General features: G+C 36.2%; 2 protein-coding genes across 2 annotated transcripts; one reads left to right on the top strand and one right to left on the bottom strand.

Moving 5' to 3' along the window:
- Positions 1-609: 609 nt before the first annotated feature.
- On the bottom strand, positions 610-27105 carry LOC114261653 (conserved oligomeric Golgi complex subunit 2). The gene is made up of 12 exons (XM_082910142.1): positions 26557-27105; positions 22778-22990; positions 18643-18982; positions 17159-17320; positions 16843-16942; positions 16466-16681; positions 16264-16372; positions 13300-13500; positions 12982-13086; positions 1540-1665; positions 1295-1429; positions 610-1075 (listed from the first exon to the last, which is right to left on the bottom strand). Exons 1-12 carry the CDS (start codon positions 27013-27015, stop codon positions 962-964), a joined length of 2280 nt encoding a protein of 759 aa, XP_082766268.1. The 5' UTR covers positions 27016-27105; the 3' UTR covers positions 610-961.
- Positions 7754-11390, top strand: LOC114267090 (uncharacterized). The gene is made up of 4 exons (XM_082910143.1): positions 7754-8192; positions 8342-8418; positions 8917-10530; positions 10619-11390. Exons 3-4 carry the CDS (start codon positions 8921-8923, stop codon positions 11205-11207), a joined length of 2199 nt encoding a protein of 732 aa, XP_082766269.1. The 5' UTR covers positions 7754-8192; positions 8342-8418; positions 8917-8920; the 3' UTR covers positions 11208-11390.

Below are 27105 nucleotides of genomic sequence, written 5' to 3'. Positions count from 1 at the left end.
AGGCCGAAACCAAACTATGAATTGAAAAAACCAAACCAAACCGTGCAATTTAATTTAGATCAAACACGTTTTATATTTTTTTTTTAATTTTTCTGCTCAGCCGTAATAATTTGTACAAAAATTGCATAGTAATAACAATAATAATAATATAAAATAATTTTAGTGAGAATAGATGAAAGCAATATCTCATTAACGGCTCTGCTGCAAAGTAATCATTTGGTTTCAAAAAAATTGAATTTTTTATTTTTTATTTTTAATAAAAAAAATTTAATATTTTAAGAAAAAATTAATTTTTTAAATACACCTAACCTAACTACACTTAAAAATATAACATCTATGAAAAAATATTTAAATATTTTAAAATTCAATACATTTTCATATTTTTTTTTTTTTGCATATATTGAATTTTTAAATATTTTTTTACAAATATTTTACTTTTTAAATATATTTAGATTATGTACATTTAGAAAGTAAAAAATTTATGGTTCAAAATAAAAAGTAAAAAATTTACTTAAAATATTAAAAAATAAAATATCACTAAAAATAAAAATAAAAATTTTAATTTTAAAAAAATCAATCAAAACCTGAATAATATTCTATCCATGAAGGTTTGTTGAAAGAATGCTTAACTATTCTCATTTTTATTATTATTCGCAACCAACTAAGAATTATCTAAAATATACAGAACTCTGTATTTCACCCTGTAAGATGAGCTACTGGAAAAGCACGTATATCAATATGCAACTACTGAAAATAAAAATAAAATAAAAAAATAAAAAAACTGTTACACAACAAAAAACACCTACAATAGAATAAAAATTGAGCGAAAAAAATAAAAAATGGTATTTCTATGTTACTATGCCCACTTGCTGGCCGCTGCCAAAATGCCTTCTTTCCCCCATTGCGCAAGGTAAACAGCAGCCAAATGCATCCTTGGTGGTGGTATGCTGAAAGCCAAAAACTAGAAACTAATTGTATTTTGACTGTCTGTTGGGGCAACGCACTGCCACAAGGAACGGTATGCAGGAATTTTTGCCGCTTCAACCCCTAGCGCAGAGAGGTTGCGCCCATATTCCTGTTCAATAAAACGAATAGCCAAAATATAAATCACAAGAGTCTTGAAAATAAATAAAAAAAAATTAAAAAAAAAAAAGCAGAAAATAAAATCACAACTGTGAAAAATCTTCCAATCAACCACCCATTGATGACTCCAAGACTTGAACACAAAAACACAAACAGGAATGTGCATCCACACACAGCCACACACTAAGATTTGTACGAGGATGAGGCTAACCTGAATATCAAGAAATAATTGCATACAGATCTTATCAGTATTGGACACATTATTTTCAGAGACATCAGAGCTTGCTCCACCTCGCCTTTGTGCACCCTGACGAATTCTCTGAAGTGAAGAGTCCGTTTTCTTTGCCTGGTCAACATGTTTGAAAGCTTTTAAATCAAGATTGTCTAAGACAAAAGATTGCTGACAAAAAAAAGTAGAAATCTCAGAAGAGTAGATATTGTGATCTTCATACTAACCAAACTAACAAGATCCGCAACTGATTCATGATAATGACCAGTTATCTCAAAAGCAGCACCATGTAAGAGTTCATCCCTAATATCCCTCATCAAATACGTGTTAGCTCGCTCTCCGTCCAAAAACGCCTGGAAACAGGGAGTGTTTCAACACATGTTTCAATATCTCAAAGTAATCAAGTTGATAAATATGGCCACACAAGTGCACACTATATAGAGGGTTAAGATATCCGCAAACGGAATAAAAATTTCTTTTCTATAGCAAAAAGTTTCCAAACAGGGGCTGAACATGCAAAAATTAATTAAAAGGAAGATCATGAGCATGCGAATAAGGGTGCACACACTGCGAGGGCTATAAAAAAAAATTACTACAGAACTTTTCATATGTTAATGAAAGGAAATCAATTGTTCAAAGAAGGGTGTCACGTCTGCAATGGGAACCCTTTTTGAAGAGTTTGTTTGTTAAAAACCAGACATGCGTAGTTTGGAAAACAACTTCAACTTAACTTCAATCAGATTTTTTCGGCAACCACAGATTACTTATCCTAAAAAAAATTGGGGCAAACTACACTGACCTCTACTGAAAATTGTCCAAATTACAGTTAACCTTAGTATGAAGAAACGAGACTCAGCTCACCAAATGGGTCTTAAACGTTCTCTATTAACGGGTGACATGAAATGGCAAAAATGTCCTTGGCCCTACGAACCCCACTGCCAACTCCTTTCTCACTCTCCCTCTTCAATCTCTCAGACATCGCTCTGTCTCTCTTTCTCTCCATTAAAATCGCAAACTCATAGATCCTCGATTTTAAAATCACAATCTCTTTCACCAATCAGCTTTCTGCTACCACTATGACCGTGACTACTATATATAGGCACCCCCATAGATCCTTAATTTTCAATGTGTTTCAAAGAAATGACACTGACCATCATTTGAAACCTAAACAAAATCCCCAAAATTCTAGCAATTTGGTGACTTGAATGATCTGCATTGGTTTGCACTTTCACAACATCAATGGATACAAGACTAGACGTTAATCGCAACAAGAGTATGAGCATCGATGGCGTAGGTGTTGATCCGGTAGTGGCAGGTTTGTATGTGATGGTGGCCATGTCGGTGGGTGGGTGAGATATGATAGAGGTGGAGAAGAAAGAGAGGGACGGGGGTAGTTGTAATACCACGAGTATTAGATTCTAGTTTAACACACAAACACGGGTTCATCGACACAGTTCAAGATCATTGATGCATTAAACTATGTCTTGTTATTGTTATTACTGTTGTAGAAATTGGGGACGTTTTACTCTAAAATGGATTTTGATTGTTGATGGTTGAATCCCGGGACACAAACTTGAGGCATCGAAACCTCCACAATTTTCTGAATCTAACAGGTGCCACTGCACATGCAGTGGGTATTCCCGCACGTGCAGATCCATGCAATGAAGGTGGAGAATTCTGGGAGAATTTCCACAGGTGCGACCTTGGGCCCCACATGTGCGGTAGGCACATTCCGCATGTGCGGCTTTGGGTCCCGCACATGCGGCAAAATGTGTTTTCAACTTTGAAAATTGACCCATTTTCATCAAATTTGACCCCAAAACTCCTTTCTCTCTCATTTCTTTTAACTCGCCTCTCTGCACCAAATCTTCTCTTCCTTTCTACACTCCCCCAAAACTTCTATCCAAGGTTAGATTTCATCTAGTTAGGGCAAGATTTTGAGCATAGTTCTTGAGGCAAATTGAAGAACAAATCAAGGGCTTCCTAGCTACCAAAGAAATCTTGATTTTGGGCAACCTAGCGCTCTAGGGCTTTCTTCTCTTCTCAAGATAGAGGTAGGTTTCTAGCTTTGGTTCAATATGTGTTTATTTGTTGATGTGTGGTAAGAATTTGTGTTAAAATGTCAAAGGTTTTTCTCATATGCATGAGGGAGGGTTTTCTTGAAAACAAAATTGTGTCCTATCTCTATAATTCTTGTAGAAATTTAATGTATAAAGAGAAATAGAGAATTGTATTATTGATTGATATATGTTGTTGTATATTACAAATGGTGAGTGGCTCATTATATAGGAGAGGGTGAGTGTAGTAGGTGAGGAGTAGGTGGTGGTAGGTGATGGTAAATTGGTGGTAGGTGATGGTAAATTTTAACAGCCCCCCGCAAACTCAAGGAGGATAGAAACTAACCAACTTGAGTTTGGAGAGAGTAACAAAACAAGAAAATACATAAAAATAAAAAAGGATAGGAGACACTGTATGGTGGTGTCATAACGGTGTAGAGGACACTGGATGGCGGTGTCAGACCGATGTAGAAGACAGTTTATGGGGTCATGTCGGACCGTTGTAGCAGACAATGTTGTGACAGTTGTGGTGACAGTTTACGGAGTCTTGCTGGACCCTTGTAGAAACTAACCGGAATCAATGTCGGGACAGTTTACAGAGTCTTGTCGGACCCATAAAGGAGCTAACCGGAATCAATGTCGGGACAGTTTACAGAGTCTTGTCGGACCCTTAAAAAGTCGCACCCTCAAAAGGTGTGCCCAATCTTTCAAAAGGCGTGCCATCAAAAGGCGTGCCATCAAAAGGCGTGCCCAATCCATAAAAAGGTGTGCCATCAAAAGGCGTGCCCATGTTTTCAAAAGGCGTGCCATCAAAAGGTGCGCCAGACACGCGGCGATGCACGTGATCGACAGAACGCGTGTCGGCCTCTTTGTCATGGTCTTTATAAACCGAAGCGGAGGCTGAGGCTTGGAAGCAGAGACAAAAACCTGCTAGAAAAACTCTGAAAAAAACTCTTCGTTTTCTGAGAGAGATTTCTGAGAGAGATACTCGGTAACACTCTGTTTTCTGAGAGAGATTTCTGAGAGAGAGACTCTGTAACACTCTGTTGTCCAGAAAATGGCTTCGTCTTCCCGTGGTCTGCTCACTCTCTTTCCAGACCTTAACGAGTCAACAAGAGAGATAACTGGTGCGGGGGCCAGTGAACCTCAACCAAGCGCCCCAGGGTTTGCTCCGTTGAACTTTCCTATGCGGTCTGTGGAGCAAAAAATGGCAGTGCAAACTGACATTGAAGCCAATCAGTATACTTTGAAGTCCTGTGTGGAGACGATGACGGCAGTCACAAACTTGTCGCACCGGCTGCAGAGTAGGACAAATGAGGTGCAACAGTTAAACTCCCAGCTGGCTCTGCTCCAACGCATGTATAAGGATGCGCGAGCAGAGATAAGTGTGCTAAAGACAGAAAACAAGGAGCTGAAGCGGAAGGCCACCGTGATGTTCCGATTTGGAGGTCCACCATATGCTGTAGTGGAGGAGCAGGGAGGAGGAAACTTGCTTGGTGGTCTAGGAAGCACGGAGGCAACACCGTCAAGGGCCGTCCAGGACGGAGGCAAGAAGAAGAGACCGGCGGAATAGGCGAAGAAGTGAGGTCGGTGGGTGGCCGGCTGCAGAAAAGAAAACAAAGCTTGTGGTGTTTTTTTTTTTTTTTTTTTTGTGTAAAATTGTGATCGGGGTTGATCCCTGAGATGAATAAAATATGGTGTTGTGTGCAAAGCTATATGGTAGGAATGGAATGGGAAAAAGATTAAAAATAATGTGAAAGAAAAATAAGGAAAGAAATAATAAAAATATATTTGAAATCAAAAATGAAAGATGGGGGAAATAAGGAAAGTGGTTTGGAGAAAATAAATAAAAATAATGGAGGTTGAAATCAAACGGAGGAGAGATGATGATTTTTTTTTTTTTTTTTTTTTATAATATAATAAAAAGATATATATATATATATATAAAATAAAGAAAATTGGGTAGTGGAGACATGATGATCAAAATAGGATAAGGGGGTTAAAATAAAATAAAATAAAATGATGATGGGTGTGCAAACTTTCGTTTGCTTTGCAAAAAAGATGGATTAAAATAAATAGAAAAAAAAAGAAAAGCAAAGAAAGTAGAGTGGGGAACAGGAGTGCATTGATTATTTGATATAATAATAATAGTAATAAAAAAAAATAAAAAGTTAGACCACTTGAGGTTCACTTTACCGAGGATAAGATTACAAATGGATGTTGTGACCTTGCTCCACTGGAAAACATCACCATCATCAAACTCCAAGGTTAGAGTTCCAACAGGGTCAAGCTGAATTGATGTCCCCCAAAATTTGGTTCTTCATTGTTCTCTGGAGGCTCCACAAACTTGAATACAGTTGCTATGATAGTCTCACCAGGAGCAAGAATAGCCCCTGGAGGACGCATGAAACAGCTTCTTCTTTGATGTCCCCTGGGAAGAAGAGATCTTTCCGCAGACGAGACCAAGCTCGAGCTTGAGCTTGAAGTGTTGCTGTGTGGATTCGATCCTTCGACCTGTGAACTCTGATGATGAGCAATGTGAGACGAAGACGAAGACGACGTCGTAGAATGCGAATTCACCGATTGCCGAACAAGGCGAGGCTGATTATTAGGGATTGGAAGTGAATCTGATTATTACAGATTACTGTATGCCTGGAATGACAGGCTATGATTTGCTCAAGAAAATTAAGGAATCTTCATCTCTGAGAAATATAACAGTAGTGATTATGTCATCTGAGAATTTTCCTCATATGATGAAAACCAAACATTTGAATCAGCAACAACAAGAAGATCAAGATCAAGAAGAATAATTGGTGACAGCGGAGTGAAGGTATGTATAGAGGTCCGGCGGGCGGCCAAGGCGATTCTGCCGCCCGCCGGTGAAGCAGAATTATTAGCTTCTTAACTTGGCTCTGATACCATGTAGAAATTTAATGTATAAAGAGAAATAGAGAATTGTATTATTGATTGATATATGTTGTTGTATATTACAAATGGTGAGTGGCTCATTATATAGGAGAGGGTGAGTGTAGTAGGTGAGGAGTAGGTGAGGAGTAGGTGGTGGTAGGTGATGGTAAATTTTAACAATTCTTCAATAAATATTTGAGTGGTAAAGTAATAATGAAGTTGACAAGGGGGAAAGAAAAGCCCCAAATTTTCTAGGAAAAAAAACCCTATGTCTTTCTCATATTGGTTTCAAAAGGTGAAAAACTTAGAACTCTTAATTGTTTGTAAGTATGGGGTTAGATTTGATCTTATTATTCTCTAAATATTGAAATGATTGTAAAAATGTTGGTATTGAAGATTTTCTTTAGTTAAGAAAATCATATAACTTTGATTTGGATGCCTTGTCGTTAAATTGTGAGACTGCTATTGAATGTTAAAAAAAAAAAATTAAGTTGAATGTTTGTGCAACAAGTTATTCTTGGGATTTATGGAGAAATTCATCTTGTTATTTATCTATTGATGATATTGAATTGGGGAATTATCTTTGGTTTGAATAATGAATCCGGGTAGTATGAATTTGAGAATTAAGGTGGCGAGAGTGTCCATGTGAAAGACTAAAAACCCGCGCAAGAATAGGTACTACGTGCCTCTGGCTAGCAACCGGTTAAATGGGGGAGTTTTGGTGGTTACTAGTTGAGTACCACTGGCAGAGACTAGCCTAGGATTCATTATGTATATGTTGATGGTTTAATTCAATGAAGATAATTGATTGTGTTGAATTTCGAGAATGTTGTGTATGTTCAATTATGTTGTGTGTGCTAAACTCTCATTGAAACTATTATATGTATGACTTGCATCATGATCATGTTCAATATTTATGCATATTGCTCTAGTATAAAAATCTCTACTAGACTTTGGTTCACCCTTTGTAGACAAACTTTTCAGATTCAGATGGCATGCCACTATCTCGTTCATGACTTGAAGAGTCGTTGAGCTAGTGTAACCCTTGTTTTTGTGATTTTTGTGCAATTGGCTCAGGCCCTTTTGATGTAATTAATTTAGTATATACTTTCGAACACTTAATTGATGGAGGGAATACCCTCTTATTTTGTGTAAAGCCTTAGGGCAGTTGACTTCTTTTGATGGTGTAGTTGATGTAGGATACATGTTCCATATTCATGTTATGTAGGAACATGAATATGGTGGCATGTGTACCTTTTCGTATCCTTTTATTGTGGGTGTGATAATGTATGAATTTGGAGCGCGAAACTCTTAGACTTCCATCGTGTAATTATCGACTTATCCTTCTTTCTTCCATTTCAATTTATGTTCTTATTTCTTGTATGCTTAAATGTCCAATCTTTGTCTATAATTTCAGGGTGTGACAGTGGGTTTGGCACTGGTGGTGCCATGGAGATAGCTATCGAGGTGGTGGAGCTGTTGAATGGTTGGCTATGAAGCACGGGTACTCCAAAAATAGTGCCGTACACGCACCGGGTACTTACCGGGTGCGGGTACGCGTACCGGTACGGCTGCACGCGTACCGGGTACGGCAAAAAGTAGCTCGGTACGTCTGCCTCTGTCGGGTACGCCATGGGTACGGCTCGGGTACGGCATGGGTACGCCTTTGGTGCGTTTTGGGTACGGCGGGGCAAAAATCGAATTTTCTGGAGAATTGAGGGGCACCGGAGCAATATTAAGAAAAATTAAAAAAAATATATATATATTTACGAAATTACGAATGAATTTCTTTTGCCCTAATGTCATCACTCTTGCCCTAATCTGTCATTAGTCGAGCAAAGAGGCGAGGCGACACAGCACGAAGAGGCGACGGCGACCCACCATTCCCTTCCGGCGACGGCGACGCAAGAGTTCCGGTGAGTCTTCTTCTTCTTCGTCTTCATCTTCTTCTTCGCCTTCTTCTCAGCCTTCTTCTTCTCTGTTTAATCTTCCTTCCACCCTCATCTTCTGTCATCTTCTTCGTTTCTTCTTCTTCATCTCTTTTTTTTTTTTTTTTTTTATACAGAGATCACTGATCAGCAAGCATCTATTTTCAATTCGTCCCCTGCACTGCATATCAGCCACCTAGCAACCAAGCAACTGGTCAGAATCTCTTCATCTCTATTTTTTTTGATTTTTTTTCTTGTTTCTTGTTTCTTCTTCAGAGGTATAATCTGAATCTGATGTAGAACGAAAAAAAAAATTAGAGAGGTATTGAACCCAATCATATTTAGAAAAAAAAAAAAAAAAAAAAAAAAGATAAAAAATGTTAATAAATAATTAATCTGCTGCAAGTGTTAATAATTATAATCTGATATTAAAAAAAAATTAGATCACAAATAATTATAATCTGATGTTAAAAATTATAATCTGATGTTAAAAAAAAATTAGATCACAAATAATTATAATCTGATGTTAATAATTATAATCTGATGTTAAAAAAAATTAGATCACAAATAATTATAATCTGATGTTAAAAAAAAATTAGATCACAAATAATTATAATATGATGTTAAAAAAAAATTAGATCACAAACATTGTTAATAATTAATCACAAATATTATTTTTAATCATCAAAAATATTATTTTTTATGCTTATAGGAAAATGAGTTCATCAAGCAGTTTAGGTTCATCTGCTGCAAGTGCTTCTGCTCCTTCCATTGATCAATCTGGAGATGAAAATGCTCCTCTTTGGGGCTATGTTACAAAATTAGTTAGAAGGGGAGAAGGAGGAAGTGGTAATACAAAATTTAAGTGTAATTTTTGTAACATTGAGTACCAAGGGTCATATTCTAGAGTTAGAGCCCATTTGTTACTACTTACTGGCCATGGAATTAGAGTGTGTGCAATTGTGAAGAACAAGAGTGATCTTCTTTCTGAAATTCGAAAGGCAGATCAAGAAGCTGAGAACCGGAAAAAAATGGCAAAGCCAAAAAATGTTCCTTTACCACCACCATCTTCTCAAATTAGTGCTAGCCACGGCAGTGTAGAAGATGTTGGAACATTTAGAATGGAAGGTTATGCACCAAGAAAGAGAAAGGCAATTGGGAGTAGTCCTTTAGATAAGGCATTCAATCAAAGTGTTAGAGAGCACTTACATTCTTTAATTGCTCGTATGTTCTATTCAGTCGGTTTGCCTTTCCATTTGGCTAGGAATCCATACTTTGTGGATGCTTTTCAATATGCTGCTGAGAATCAAATTGTTGGGTATGTCCCTCCTGGATATAATTTGTTGAGGACTACCTTACTCCAAAAAGAAAGGGCAAATATTGAAAGGTTATTAGAACCAACTAAAAAATCATGGGATGAGAAGGGGTTGAGTATAGTATCTGATGGATGGACTGATGCACAGAGGAGGCCTCTCATTAATTTTATGGCAGCATGTAATGGTGGAGCTATGTTTATAAAAGCTGTTAATTGTGAGGGTGAGACCAAGGACAAGTATCATATTGCCAAATTAATTAGTGAAGTGATTGATGAAGTGGGTCCTACTAATGTAATTCAGGTAATTACTGATAATGCTCCAATTTGTAGTGCAGCTGGATCAATTATTCAAGGTAATTATCCGAAGATCTTTTGGACACCTTGTGTAGTGCACACTCTTAATCTTGCTCTTAAGAACATTTGTGCTGCGAAGGAAATTGGAGTTGCTGCATATGCTTATGATGAGTGCCATTGGATCACTACTGTGATTGATGATGTAATGTTTGTGAAAAATTTCATCATGAATCATTCTATGAGATTAGCTATTTTTAATGAGTTTGTACTTTTGAAGCTACTTTCTGTTGCAGATACACGCTTTGCATCTGCAATTGTTATGTTAAAAAGGTTTAAACTTATATATCATGGTCTCCAAACAATGGTGATAAGTGACAAATGGGCTTCTTACAAGGAAGATGATGTTGGGAAAGCAAGTGTTGTAAAGGAAAAGTTGTTGAATGATGTTTGGTGGGATAAGATTGAATATATACTCTCATTCACATTGCCAATTTATGAGATGCTCAGATTTTGTGACACAGATAAGCCATGTCTACATTTGGTTTATGAGATGTGGGATTCAATGATTGAACGGGTGAAGGCATCCATCTATAGACGTGAAGGGAAGTCAGAAAATGAAGAGTCATCCTTTTACTCTATAGTGCATCAAATATTAGTGGAAAGGTGGACAAAAAGTAGCACACCTCTTCATTGCCTTGCTCATTCTTTGAATCCAAGGTATAATTCACATTAGAGTCATAGTTTATACTTTAATTTTTTTCATTGCATAATTTACTTATTATTTTTTTCTAATTATGAAATCTAGGTATTATAGTGGGATGTGGCTTCATGAAAATCCCATTCGTGTTCCTCCTCACAAAGATGTTGAAATTTCTGAGATGAGAATCAAGTGTTTTAAGAGATACTTTCCTGATTCAGATGAGAGAAGAGTTGTTAATACAGAGTATGCGAAGTTTTCAGGTTGTTTAGAAAGTTTTGGTGACTCTGACTCAATATGTGATAGAGGCGTAATGGAACCAGTGGTTTGGTGGTTGGCACATGGCTCTTCTGCACCTACGCTCCAATCTTTGGCAGTGAAATTACTTAGCCAACCATGTTCCTCATCATGTTGTGAAAGGAATTGGAGCACCTACTCTTTCATTCACTCTATGAGGAAGAATAAAATGACACCACAACGGTGCGAGGATTTGGTTTTTGTGCACTCCAATATTCGCCTCTTATCAAGAAGGAGTCAACTATACACAGAAGGAGAGACCAAGTTATGGGACGTTGGGGGAGATGCATTTGATTCATTGGAGGGTTCTGGTTTCCTTGAAATTGCAAATCTTTCACTTGATGAGCCAGAGATGGAAGCTATTTTATTCAATGATGAAGTTGATGGAAGTGAACTTTGAAGTGTCAAGTTTAGATATATAGGGCTTTCTTTTGTTTTTTTTCATTTGCTTGTGTTATGAACTGAATTGGCCTTGTTTTTCTTTTGGTGTTGGTTGTTTTTCCATTGCTTGGATTATGGACTGAATTGGTGTTGGTTGTGTTGTATTGAATTGAAATATATTAATATTTGTCTTTTAGTTTTATAATTCTCTTTTTAGTTTTGATATTTAATTTCAATTTCTAGGTTGGATCTTCTCACCATAATTATAAAAAATAAAAAAATAATAAAAAATATCGGCGTACCGCAGCCGTACCCGTATCCTACTTTTTTGGAATTTTGCCGTATCGGCGTACCCGCACTCGTACCCGTACCGTACTCGTACCCGCACCCGTGCTTCATAGATGGTTGGGTGTGGTGCTGTGGCAGTGATGGAGGCAAAAGTAGTGGTGTTGTGTGGTAATGGTGAGAGAAAAATGAGAGAATATAATGATATCCTATTTTTAAGGTGACGGTTTAGACAACTTAAAAATGGGTATCGAATTGTACCCACATGGATAATCAAGGGTAAATTGGGTATTTTATTGTTAAAAATAATGATTTCATCATTTTCCATCCATATGCTTAACAGCAAGGGGTAAAGTGTTGAGTGAATTTAAAAGAGGAGGCCAGTGTCATTTTCTCATATTAATGGGGTCAACTGTAATATAAGTAATTGACATTGTCCACAAATCTCACAAATCTGTAATTGTCAGAGAGAGTATCAATTTTGAAAAAGAAAAGTTTGATTTAAATTTGACAGCAAGATCCATTATGAATAAAATGAAGGAATTAATACAGTAATTATTTCTCTTGAAAGTTGTCTAAACCATCAACTAGTTCGCCCATAATTTGTACCCTCCATCACAGCTGTGTATCATGTGTTTCTTAGCACGATGAATCAAAATAAACAAATATGTGAGACATTATATATTTATGCCTTGGAACTATTATCCAAGTCAAGCAGCGCACTCCAAACTCTAGGCACTTGTCCACTTAAGATAGTAATAAACAGCTTTTACTTCACAAAACCAAAAGGTGCTGGCCATTATCCAGTATCAGTATCATAAAATCCTACCCTCTAGACCATGACTCCAATAGCTATTAGCCCCGTTTGGTAACACTTACACTTCAACTTATTCAGCTTATTTTCTAAAAAACATAAACTACTGGTGTTTGGTTGCAATTTTAAAAAATAACTTATTTGGCCAAAAAAGTGAGCTTTTTTAAGCTACAACTCCTTGTTTTTTTAAACTAATGGCCCTGATTATAACTTTTGAAGGCATTCTGGATATTTTTACACAACCAAAAAGCTATGTGATAGCTTACTTATCCATACAGGTTCAACTTTTTAACAGATTATAAAAAGTTGTACTAAACAGATTTATTACTTATTTTAATTCTTTTAAGCTAATGATCTAAAAAGCTAGCTTATGGGTGATACCAAATGGGACCATTGTATAAGGGCATGACACCACAGTAATTGTATCCAAATTAAAGTGCCATGCTTCTATAACCAAGTAAATCACTTCATAATAAAACATTACAGAAGTCTGATATCAAGGTTGCACCATTTAAATTACAACAGTGCAGCTGAAGGGAAGCAAAATGATGCTTTCCGATGGAAGGATCCATGCATTTGTAGAAAAATAAATGGTAACATCATTTGCCATTGAACCAGAGGCATCCACACAAATAAATCTTACATTCAAAACTGAGAAAAAAGTGATATAAAATATACAACGCAGACTACTTACCTTTAAAGGATGTAGTACACCTGACACGTATGGTGAATGCCTAACAGGAAGAGGCTTATTAGTCATCCTGTAAGTCGCAGTTATTCCCTTCAACTGTTTCAAGGCCTAAAATATTTTTGAACAAAATATATTAAAGACAAATTAGGGTGCAGAAACATGGATGATCAATGACAACTTTGGAAGAACCCAAGTAGAATTGCCAGGTCTTCACAGCATTCCCACATTTAACAAAAAGAATCAGATCTTCATAGCATGCCTCCATATATTTTTCATTGCATAATAATTAAAACAAAACCTTCTACAAAGTATGTAGCTTACCTCAACAGACTTCTTAACTACTGCTTCTATTATTGAATTCATCACAATAGGTATAAGATCCTTTAGAGATTTTGCACCCTGTAAAATGCTTTGCTCTACAAGCTCAAGTACTTCAGTGGAGCATGAACTTAGAAGCCCAATTACATGTCGCAAGAAATCACTGCAAATCTCTGCTACTAGACAATTTAAATCATGAATTATCTGCAACACATGAAATCCATTAACATGCAGCTAAGCATAATTATCTACCGAATATGGCATCAATTAGGCTGCCAACATTTCTCGTCACAAAGATGCGTAAGACCTTTAAATAAGGCAGCAAATAAAATGGGGCTTGTCAAAGTATGCAAAAATAAGAGCTCTTATAGAACACCATAATCCAGGAGACAGTAAAAAATAAAATAAAATAATTGCATAAAATCTGGACATAAAAGTCAATGGAAATGAAAGTCGAGACAAGGATTTATGCCAATTATAACCCAATTAATCATAATTGTGTGGCTCAACCTAAGGCAAGCTTTTATTTGTGTGAATAAAATTAACAATAGTATTGTTGCCGAGAGGAGTAGATGGATCCATACTAACACTAGCACAAAACTGGGAAATATAAAGGTAACACCAAAATGCCATTAATTTGCATCCGCGACCTTGCAGCTCACAATATGGCAGTCAGGTTTAATTAGCAACAAGCAATGCCTATGAGGCAGCCGCATGTACAGGAATATTGAAGCACAGGACGTGATATAATATAAGGTGATTACAGTTGATTACCAAAAGGCAAACAGGGGTTTGACCATAACAAGAACACCTAAGGCAACGAGTAAAGACTAGTTGAAACACAGAATGCAATATAAGGTGACTACTACTTGTTCGCAAACAGAAATCAAGGGTTTGATCACCAAGAAACTATCACTACAAGGATACAACTGAGTATATTTAAAGTGTAATTGGACTAAAAAGCTAAAGATCAACTAACAAACTCAGAAGAGGCTATCATCTCAGAGAGAGAGAGAGCTCTTTTTGTACGTCCATCGTTGGCGGAGTTTACGTGATTGGATGGTGGATCATAAGATCCTACCGAAAAAAGAAAAGAAAAATTCATAATAATTACATCATGAATTAAATTTTTTTAGTAGACACAGAATGAGCCTAAATTACACACACACACACACACACACAGCAGAAAATATTATGGAAAAAAATAAACCAAATAAATATAAACATTATATAATACAGACCTTGATGTAAAAGTTTTACATTTCATGAAAAAAAAAAATTAGAGGTGGAGAAGAAGAGCTTTGTAATAGAACATTTTTTATGCTTTTTTTTGGGGTACATTTACATTGGAGGTCAATGGCAAAAAAGAAAAGGTGAAAAATAAATAAACAGAGCTTGATTTAGAAATAGATTGACAATAGAGAGAAATAAAAGAAAAATAGACCTTTATACACAGTAAAAAAAAATCTGAGGTAATTGCATTTGGAAGTAGCAATAAATTAAACAAAGAACAACAAAGAAAAAACGAATTTGTAAAAAAAAAGAAAAAATATTTTGATTCGTGAAAAGGAAAAAGGTAAAGAGCCGGAAAAGGCGTCAAACAAGAGGTTTGTCGTTAATGTACAATTGTGAAGAAAAAGAAGAAAAGCAAATATAAACATGAAAATGATACTCTAAGAAATCGAAGGGGGGGAAAAAAAAAAAAAAAAAAAAAAAAAAGAAAAGAAAAGAAAAGAGAGAATTAAAAAAAAAAAATTAAATAGATCTAAGGCCATTTGATTAAATGGATAAAACAAAAAAAAGGCAGAGGAAAAGCAATGAAATGAAAGGTTATGCAAGATTATGGAATGAGAGAGAGAGAGAGAGGAGTAGGTTAGAGAGGGAGATGGAGATGATTGGATTGTATCCATGTTCCTTTGGCTCTTTAGTTTCCCGGATCGCAGTGACGTATGAATGCCAATTGCCCTAATTTGTTTTTGAGTCTATTTGATTTAACTTCACTTAATTTTTATTTTGTTTGGACCTAGTTTAAAATGAGTATTTAGGCCACAAACAAAAATAACAAAAAGCCAACAAAGTAAACAAGACAAGGCCTAAAAAATGGATAAGGTAAGAACAGGGCCCAAATTGGAATTGCAAGATCCATAATATCCAGCCACCAAAATTGTGTGATCCTACTGTGAGGCGAAGTCCCACATTGCCTAAGTACTAAAGTAATGTTAAGCATATAAGCGTGAGGGCACCCTCACCTCAATAGCTAGCTTTTGGGATTAAGTTCCACCCAATACCATGTAACACCTACCTCCAAGGGATTTTCTACACAATCAAAAATTATTTTTCTAAAACCGATCGTAACAGTTCGGGATTGTAACAACCATATAAAGAACATATAATCATATGCATCACGGCCCCTCGTATATTTCCATTTGTAGGCCACATCATCACATCATCAGGCTGAAGCAATAAGATAATTTGCTAGGTTCAGCTTTGACATATGCTTATCACAATCATATCCTGAAAACAAATGAACAGTCACTTCTGCCACATGCTTTCTCTGGAACTGGAAGATACATCCTTTGACTGTCTACCAAGGTTACAAGATAGTCTAGTATTTTCCAAGACCTTATGATGTTACTTTATTTGTTAGAATAGATTAGGTGCAAGTCATGAAGTATATCTCTAATTTTGTGCCAGCATAGAAGTAACTTTTTCTACTATAGCTGAAGAATTTTCATTTGCATGATTCACAGTTTGAATACCAAAAAGATATTGATCTCATGAATATTTTTGCATCAAATGGTCTTCAGTCCTAAAATGATTTGCCAATAACAAATAATATCAACCAACAAAACAATATTGTCATTAGCAAAATGTCTACAGAGAAAAATCAGGAAAGAAGAAGACCACGAATAAGCTCATTCCAACGGAAGAAAGTATATTATGGTAAAATCTAGAAACAATACATACATAAACAAAATCATCTGGAACAGCAGAAATAGCCCATTCAGAACCAGGATTGGAACCTTCATTACCAGCTTTGCGAGCAGCCAATCCAGATGACAACCAATTGGAGTACCTATAAGCATAATGTAGTCACATATTTCAACATGTCAGCAAATTAGACCAACACATGGAAAATGCAACTGCAAAGTTCCAAATACAAACTCACCGAGAAAGAAGCTGTAAAGACAAGCGAAAGAACTTGTCAGAGAAAGAAAGAACAACAACATCTTCTCTCCAGCACGACTTCAAGCATTCCAAAAGAGTAACACTTGGTTTTAATGTTAAATCTTGAGAATTTCTTCTCTCTGAGTGTGAGGTTTGAATTGGGACAAGGCTAGCACCTGCAAGTGCAGAATCTAAAGCCCCAGCTATTTCCTGGAACCTTAGGTAAATTTAAATTATATCAGTCAGTCAGTCATGTCTTTCCTCTTTCCTCCTTTCTTCTTTCCTTTGGGGGGAGTAGAGGAGTACAATTGCAGCGCTAAATTGTAATTTACACAGTTTTGATATTAACAAGAACCATCAAAGAACAGCGTTGAGTACCTCAATGAGAAATAGACTCCAACATTCCACTGCTTCATGAACTCAACGTAGACAGCCTCAGCTCGAAATTTGGCAACAGCAGATCTGGATGGGCAATAGCCTTACATGACAAATGGATGTTATAAACAGGAATTAACAACATATAAGCACAAAACAAGGTGATCATTAGCAGTCGAAAATGTAAATACAGACAGTACAGAAGTAAGTCTTGCAACTATCTTCTAAATCCAGACTCAAAAAAAAATAGAAAAAAAAAAAAAATGAAGAAGAAGAAGAAGAAGAAGAAGAAAATAAAAGAAAAGAAAAAAAACTCTACCTTCTAAATGAGCCAAGAAATCTAGGCTTGATTTGTAATTTTTCAGAAATTCTGTAGGTCTTCCAGGTGAAAAGGCCCATGGTCTTCCCCTTTGGATTGCTGAGAGAACCTCTATAAGGATTGAATTGGAAAGGAAGCTAAAAACATGTAAACCTGAATTTTCTGCATACATCAAACAGTACAACAATTTCATAAATATGGGGGGAAAAAACTAGCAAATTAACATTAAGGCAAATGTAAGAGCATCCCATTTGTCATTTCAGAATATGCTGCAGAAATCCAATTTTCTTTATATGGATTGGATCTATCATCCAAATGAAGGGAAGATTAAGAAAGAAAATGATGAATGAAGAAGAAAAAGAATGAATGGACAGAGAAAGGGTTTTGCTCATTGGTGTAATTATCAAATCCATCAGATAAATAGGGAACAAAAGGAAAATTTGGAAGAACATAAAGCCATCCATGCTTTATTTACAAAAGATCTAGGGCAGTCAAGATGCAACACAAAATGGCCAGATGACAAAGCAAGAAGCTATTAAAATAGAAACCAGTTTATTAAAAGCATAGGCAGCTCACTGAAGCACCAACTGTTAATTTGGTTTAAGAGAAACCTTAGGACTCGAAAAGTGTCGGGTTGTAATGTATGTTTTGGAGTTTAATCCTTTCTAGTCGCATGTAAACAAAAAAATAATAATAATAAGTGAAATCAATGCTTGTAATTGTAATAAACAAACATTTTAAAAAAAAAATGTACAAGTCTTGCACGTTAAGCTTAAGCCTAAAGCGCACACTTCATGTGCCTTTATGGGGCTTGTTTTACATTGGTTGGCTTGAGATGTTCCAAAGCGCACTGACTGCGCCTTGGTCCTAGGCACGCCTTTAATAACACAAATAAAAACTAGGGTAAATTACAAATACATCCCCTGAAGTTTACTTAAAATATGAATTGTCCCCTATGGTCTTAGAAATTACAAATACCCCATTATCAAAAATTTTTATTTAACAGGATTGACAAAAAAAAAAATGAAATTCTTAACTATTCTCTTATACAATAATAAAATTACATAAATTGTTAATTTAAATATAATTTTGACATTATTAAAAACTATTAATTGACTTAACAATTTATTAATAAAATGAGTCATTTGTTATGCAATTAGAAACTTGAAGGGACGGGATGTAATTTCCATGACCACAGGAGGCAATTCGTATTTTAAGAAAACCTCAACAAGTGTATGTGTAATTTACCCTAGAAAATATGATTCTCTGATAAAGGATCCGTTATAAATGTAAGCCTTGGAGCAAAACAAATATCGGTGATTAAACCAACAAAGATTCATATATCAAGAGACACTACTCAAAAGAAAAGCATGATAACGTCATTAGTTTGTGTTTGCATGAAAGAAAAGTATCACCTTTAATAGAAGGTTCAAATAGAATGCAATAGTTGAAGTGCATGTTATGTTGTTTGCATTATTGCATACCTGTGGAGGAAATTTCAAGTAAAAATTTGCAATCTTTCTCTATATATTGCTTGATTTGCTTATAATCCTCTTCAAGTTCATCTCCTGATGCCCCCCCACCAACCACCCCCGATGAACTGTGTGGAATAATTTTCTGAATCAATGGTGCCACAACAGTTGAGCGAAAAATTTCTTCAGCACTCCTGGTGTTATCAATAGCTGCATATGCCCGTAAACAATTGAATATGACATTTGCATCCCTGTGTTCCAGTCTATCTACAAAACAGTGCCCCAAGCTAGCATCCAATAATAGGCTAGCATTTTGTATCCTCTTCTCCATGTTCTCAATAAAAGGCAAGTTCTGTACTGCCATAATATAGAAAAGGAAAATGTGTAAATTATTAATACAACCATTCACAGGTCATTGATTCTTCACATCAGGCAATGTCAACTCAATGCATGCACAAAACCAGCTCAAGCACAAATGAATAAAATAAATAATTATCTATGCCCAAAAGGAATTGATGAACCACAATTCAAGCCATACTACATTCCCAAATTGGACATGCAATGTTTCACTCCAATTAGCCAGTCTGATTGGAAAAGTATTATCTCAACCATTAAGCATTAGTGGCATACAACAAATCAAATTTGTTTCCATTGCCCCCTACAAAAAGAGACACAAGTTTCCAAAAACAAAATAGTTGCTTTCGAGGAGTGTAGATTACCACCAAAGCAAAGTTGTACAAATTGCCAGCATGGTGAAATAGACAGACAAGCTGAAAACAAACCAGGCCTTAGGGATGTAAGAAAAACCGAAAAAACTGACCAAACCGATTGAACCAGACCAAACCGGCTATATTGTGTCTGTTTTTTAACAAGAATCAGTCTGTGCAGTTTTTAAATTTGATTTTTTTCGGTTTTCGATTTGGTATCGGTTTAAGCACATTGTGCACCGATCCAAACCGAAACCAGCCGCTTCAACATATATTTTATTTATAATATATATATATAATCTAATAATATAATGATATTAATAAGTATAATAAATTATTAACCTTAATTAATTAACCTTAGCATCTTTATAACCTAAGTTTGTAAACTCTTCTTATATATAATCTTAACTCTAACTCATTATTCTTAAAACCTTAGTATTTTTAAACTTTTTTTTGTTTTTATTTTTGTTAATTTAGGAATTGAAAAGTATGCATTAAATGGATGGATTGGATATGTTTGAAATGGCAAACAAATAACTAATTTAATGTTTTTATATAGATTAGTGGTTATATTTAAAAGTGACTTAAGTTTGAAAAATCCTAAACCGATTAAACCACACCAAACCGAACCGTTTCAATCAGTTCGGTTTGGTACGGTTTAATGGGAGAAGCGGCATGTATCAGTGTTCAAAATAATAAATCAAACATTATGGGTTCTGTGTAATTTTTTACCTAAAACCAACCATACCGAACCGATTGCATCCCTACCAGCCCTTCTATCACCAAAACAATGGTTTTTGGTTGACAATACCAAGATCACCATAAATAGAAAACCTGTTTCATGGCTGGAAAGAAAATTAAGATGGGAATTGTAATACAATATCATTGAAAATACACAGATGACCTAAGAAGCACGGACACTTCTAAAAAGGTGGAGTATCCATGTCGTGTCCGTGTCGGACACCGACACTCATCAGACATTCTCCCGACACGTGTCCAACACTCATCCAAATGTGTCTTGATTTTTTATAAAGAATTTAAAACTTGGACACTCTTCGGACACTTGAAGGACATGCGTGTTCATCGACTAGACACACGAAACTAATTATAAGTTTGAACAAAATAACTTAGAATAAGATGATAAAGGAAAAATAACGTTAATTTATAGAAATTAGTGTTATAATGTATTTATTTATTGTCTTAGAATGACATGTTCATATATATGACATATAATAAATATATAAAATTATATATTTTGTCCGTGTCCCCCACGTGTCGTGTCCTACATTTTTCAAAAATTGCCGTGTCTGCGCGTCCGTGTCGTATCCGTGTCGTGTCACGTGTTCGTGTCCATGCTTCTTTGCAGATGACAAACAAAGTCGAGTCTAGAGGAAACAAAAACAAATGAACTCCTTGATCTTGAAACTTCTTAGCTCTTGTATACGAAATTCAACAATTTTCACATTTTTTTTTTGACCCCCAAATAGCTCTCGGAAATTTTATTTTGCAAGGAAAAACCCTGCTTCTGGGTTTCAGGCAAGTAATAACTGGATTAACATGTGACTGACAATCAATCCAAGAGCACCTACCAAGAAAGATGAAATAAAATAACGATGATGATGATAATCCAAAACCAAACCAAATGCAAACCTTTAAATTTTTACTTTCTGAAACATTTACATACAATCTTTAATGTTGTTAAGTTCACTGATTGTTTTCTATTGTCCCAAATATAAGTCTGCAATTGACTTTTATTGTCTTAGTTTGGCATCAATGTTAAGTTTTAGTTCAGTTTGTAACTAAGGGTTTAAACTTTGGATGGAACAGAGTACTAATTACCAATTGACTTTCAACCATTAGACAATAATTTATAGGATCTTTAGGTAAGAGACTGTGGAGCATAACTTACACGCAGGAGTACATGTTAAAAAGTAGATGTGCAACACTTTCAGTTTATATACCTCACAGGGTCAGCCTTGACTTTCTAGGGGCCTAAGGCGAACTTAGAAGATGGGCCCTTGGCTCTCATACATATTTTAAAATATATATATATATATTGATAAAATAGTATCAATCTTCAATTTATTTTTATTTTTTACCTGTATCTTCTATAAATTTGTTGCATATGTTACACATAATTATTGACATAAATTTTGAACATTTTCAATTGTTAACACTATAATTTATTCACACTTTTTCCTGACGTAGTAAATTAAATTATAAAATTTGATTAACTTCAACTTTAAAAAATTTATTTCTGAAGCAATTGTAATTCATATAGTCAAACAATATTCTATAAATAATTCATACATTTGGCAAACAACCATCCATTATTTTTAAATAATTCACCAATCCAATTGTTTGTCTAAACCTTCATTTCTAAACTACTAATACTATAATGTAGTGTTTGGTTCACTAAAATGAAATTGGATTGAATGAAATAGCCGTTCCTTAGTCTCTTTATAAAACTATTACTATTTCCTCACGATGGTGAACGATGATTTCGTTTATAATCTTTTTAGTAAACCAAACGTGAAAATAGACATTATGATAGAATGATTACTCTATTCAACTTTATTTTAATAACCCAAACATAACTTAAGACCAAAATAATTAAACAAAACTTAAGATTGGAATTATTTCGGGGTCTTATTTTTTAGACAGAATTTGGGGGCCCAAGGCAGCGGCTTTGCCCGCCTTACCTCAGAGCCGGCCCTGCTCACAGTGATGCAAATTCTAGGATCTTCTCTGAAAGTTGGTTAATATGGTTCTCATACTTTTTAAGAAAACATTGTTTCAGCCATTTGCATCCTTTCCTATTTCAATTCCCACAAGGGATGTCAGAAGTGCATACAATGGATTGCGTGTGAACTACATCACATATAATTTCTCTCCTTGCTTGCTAGATCCACATTCTTTTCTGCAGAATGACTACTTCCATCCCTGATAAAGCTAATGTCTCAACTTCTTAGACCATCATGGACAAAAAAATGACTCATTGATGTAGCACACTGTAGGGGAAAAAAGAGATGAACAAAGGAGAAGAGAGATGAAGAGAACAATGGCCACAACACAAACAAGCATAGCCTATTCAATATCTCATTAAATCAAAAATTCTGCTCACATCAACCTGGTAAGGCTCCTGAACAACACCAGATAGTGGACTTTGAAATATTCTTGATTCAGTATAAGTTTCAGTTCCAAGATGAAACAGTCATAAAGAGTAAAGACTTACAGATGGATGACTCATGAGTCACAGAAACAGAAGGTATTAAATACATATAGAGAACTATATCGTCAACGAAGATAGTTTAATAACATTATTGCCACATAAAAGATTGAACAAATGTAATAAATGGGATAAGATTGCTGCTGCAACTATTATAACACAAATGTGAGAAAGCTAATGGGGTAGGCATGAGTGCAAGAGCAAGATAGACCTGTGCGTGAGTGATGTAGAACTTAAACCGATTCATTTCGCTGGCAATTCTATCCAAAAGCATGCTTTGAGTCTCCCTAATATTTGTTTCATTTTCAGTGTGTTGTACGGAGAATCCATTGCTTAAGTGATCCAGATCCTTCTCTGCAAAATTTACGTCGCCATTAGACCAATCAGCAGGCACACTAGGCAGCTCCTTTATCAGTTTCTCAACCTGCATTTTAAAATAGATATATAAAGTCACCACAATACAATGTAAATAAACTAATGGATTCCTAGAATAACTAAAATTTGAAGCATAAAGCTTGCAAATGCAATTTTTTTTTTTTTTTTTTTTTTTTTGGGGGGGGGGGGGGGGGGGGTTGTATGTACAGGGTCCAGGGGATGTATTCCCCTTTGTGTAATGAATTTAATTTTACCACGAAAAAAAATTTAGCGAGAGAGAAGGATCTTCTTATTGATATGAAACCGTAGGTTGAAAAAATAAAAATAAATTAAAAAATTAAAACCTTGAATTTTGAATATTAGAAATTGTTGGAATAGTGTGTATCCTGATAAATACTAATCATTGACCACTCGATCGATACAAATTTTGAAGCAAGGGTATTTCGGTATTTCTGCACTCGTTTCTCGTTTCCTTAATTTTTGTGTATTTTTATAGTTGAGGGGGAGACAACTATGATATCTTTGTATCTTGTAATTTTCTGATCATAGTAAAACTATAGTAGCTGTGGACATAACCCTAGTTTTAGGATGAACCACGTGTGGGTAAGAGAGGTTAGAGGTTGTCAGTTATGGACTTGTGGGAAGATGGAGAGCATTTCTGATGGAGAATACAAGAAGTTCAAGGAAGGTTAAATTCAAAGAAGTGGTAATATTTAGACATTGGCATGATTTCGAAGAAAAGCTGATAGAATTCATATATAATTATATTTCTAGTATTATTATAGTCCTATTTTATAGTTTCTAGGATTTTTAGGTCAACGATATTTTGGTAATTTTAATATTTGTTGACATGGGTTTGTGGGTCGTCCATGGGTTGTCTTGTGGGTCAAGTTATTTAATTAGTTTTTATTTATGCTTCTTATTTGGTTTTAGATAGGTTCTGGAAGTCAAAATATTAGTAGTTTCCTATTTTGGAGTTTTAGTTGGAAAAGGAAGTCTCTAAGTTTATATAAAGTCATGTAACACTTCTAATCCAATAGAGTTGATATTTTATAGAATTTTTAGAGCTTTGAAGCCTCTTTTGGGTTTGTGTGATCCAACCCTAACTTTAAGTGTGATGCCTATAGGATTCTAGGAATGATTCCTAGATCCATATTCTTCTTTTCCTTCTTCTTCTTCTCCTTCTTCTTCTTACTTTCTTACTTTCTTTCTTTCTTTCCGAAATTTCAGTGTTTTCACAGCCCCAAAACTGCCCCGAACAGCGCTGTCCTACATCAATTTCAATGGCTCGAGATCACCGGAGATGAAGAGTAGAAGACCCAGGCAAGTTCAAAGTTAGAGAGGGTGGCAATAAGAGACCTTGAACACTTAGGGTTTATGTGTTGTGATAGATGTGGTGTTGTGTGATGATGTGAGCTGCTGCATATGCGATATGTTAGATAAACTCCATAGTATTGGAGCCCAAGCAACATGTTGGATAGGTGGTGAGCTCTCCTCAACTCGACAAAGAGCTGATACCATCCCTCCTGCCATCTGTAGCTAGCAGGTATGATATTTTTGGGCAACATATCATGCAGGCAGAGGCATGGGTGTAAGGTCAACATCGCCTCCCTCCAAACCTGGTCAAGGTAGAGTTGTCTTGAGAGGAAGACAACCAAGGAAAAACTTGATGATTCCATAGTCTTAGCGTCCAATCCACAATCCTCCAATAATCCCAAGCGGGGGTGCCTAGGCCCTACTACTAGCCTAGGCAATCAAGTGCTGAAGTAGAATGAGTGCACATTAAGGTGGTCCAAGAGCCTAGCCTTAGGCCGCCAAGTAAGCATATGTAGGGCAAGGACCCAAACGAGCACATAGGTGAGCCAAACTGCCATGTGAACATAAGTGAGCCAAACTGCCATGTGAACATGGGTGAGCCAAGGGCCCAAAAGAGAGCGTAGGTAAGTTCGAGGGCCTAACTCATTTATCTTGAAGCGCTCCATACTTGGCGGTGTACATGCCCCCGCTTAGGCTAGACATGTAATCCCAATTGATCATGGTGCCTTGGAAGCTATAAAGCACCGACACGTCCCCAGGCCCTACGTACGAGTGTCGGACACGGACACGAACCCGCGATGGACGTGCAGTAGACACGTGTCCAACACTCCCTCTAATGTGTCCCCTTTTTTTTTTTGAAATTTCCCAGTCGGACACACCATGGACACTTCGGGACACTTTTCGGACACGCGTGAGTGGATCAAAGAAGCCCTAACTGTTGGAGAGGAGACAAAGAAAGAGAGAAAAAGATCGAGGGAGGAGAGGAGACAGAGAAAGAGAGAGAGATCGAGGGACAACAAGGAGCCTTACCTGTTCAGATCAATCGAAGAAGCTGAGGTATGATTCTTCATCTTCTCTCTTCTTCTTCTCCTTCTTCTCTTCGTCTCTGTCTCCATCTTCTCTGTTCTTCTTTTTCTCTTCATTTTCTTCCTCCTCTCCTCCCTTTCGTCTCTGCCTTTTCCGACTCTCTCTCTCTCAGCCTTTTTTATTTCACTCTCTCTCCTCTATTGTTTCTCTTTTTCTTGATTCCCGTTTCTCTCTCCCTCTCTTTTTTTTTTTTTTTTCTTTTTCTTTTTTTTTTTATCCTTATTTTTTGTTAAACCTAAAATTCATAGAATAAATTATTTTTATTTTAAAAACTTATTTTTTATTAAAAAATTTAAAAAATGTGTTTATTAATTTTATTATTATTGTAATTGTATAAGAATTAATAATTTTCTTTTTATTTTAGACATATAATAAATAAATAAAATTATATATATTAAACGTGTCCCCAGCGTGTCGTATCACTCATTTTTTGAAAAATTGCGTGTCCGTGTCGTGTCTATGTCCGTGCATCACAGCTTGGAAGTTTGCAACATGGGGGTGTAATGGCGATGATGTGATGCCCGAAGGACTCGTCATGTGTCGGGCATGATAAAAGTACCCATACCACGTAAATCATTGTAACCTATGTGTGTGCTTGATTTTCCGTCACTTGTTCAAGTTCTTATTTGTATTTTGTGTCTCAACGATCCAAGTTAGGTGTATCATTCAATTCCTAACAGAAATTACCTTCGCAATTAGTACCCCTGAAAATAACACCTTCAACTCAAACAAATGTTAGTGTTGCTGACTTAACATTTAGGTTTCGGCATCACAAAGCTTGCACTGTCTTTTCGCACTTAGGCACACGACGTGCCATTGGTAAAAATGATTCTACTACGGTGCCACAAATTCGCAAGCTGAACAAACTTGAATTCTGTTTTCCGATTTTTGAGGACATAACATAACTATCAAATCCTAAGAACCCCCCTCCCCCAATTCTAATTTGGTAATTTTCCTACTTTGGCTCTGCAAACAAAACAGGACTTGAATTCTATTATTCATTTCAGAATCTAATATACAAAACTTCAACCTAAATGCAAGTTTAAGTCAATTGTGTATTAGGCTCACATATTTTCAACAGAGACAAGAAAATCCATTTTCTTCAAATATATATATATATATATATATAGTTTTATCACTACATTTTCTCAAGAACCAAACGGAAAGTAATGTGAAATGAATACATACATACATACATACATACATACATACCTTAGACACAACATGAAACGTATCAAGCAACAACTCCAAGACCTCCCTGGCGGCGGAGGCCTCAGCTCGCTGCCGCAAACCAGTCTGCAGAGCAAGGAGCGAGGCCTCGACGGCGGAGCAGAAGACGAGGATCTTCTCGCGAATCTCGGAGAGGGGGGCGCGCATTCGGACGACGGCGCCGTCAACGTCGACGAGCTTGGTACTGAGGTTGACGAAATCGCCGTAGTCGCGGTTGATGAGGTCGACGAGCTCGTGTTTGAGAGAGGAGAGATGTGAATGGAGCTCGGATCGGAGGGTTTCGAAGGGGACGAAGGTCCTGAGATCGGCGATGTAGGACTCGGAGTCGAAGTTGGGTTGGAGGAAGGAGGATTGCTTGAACCATACCGGGTGGGAGTCGACTGGGTCTCCGAAGAGGTCGGCGGTGGAGCGAGGCGGCCCCGGAGATTGTAGATCCGCCATTGTTATTGTTCGTTTGGATGTAATAATTTTATAAATGTAAAATGTGGAATTTGGATTGTTTACAGATTTGGTAACGGAATGGACATTAGA

Source organism: Camellia sinensis, chromosome 15, assembly GCF_055761805.1.
Source record: "Camellia sinensis isolate YWXY chromosome 15, ASM5576180v1, whole genome shotgun sequence".
Classification (NCBI taxonomy): Eukaryota; Viridiplantae; Streptophyta; class Magnoliopsida; order Ericales; family Theaceae; genus Camellia; species Camellia sinensis.
Note: the sequence above shows the minus strand (reverse complement) of the source record. Positions and strands in the feature narration are given on the sequence as shown.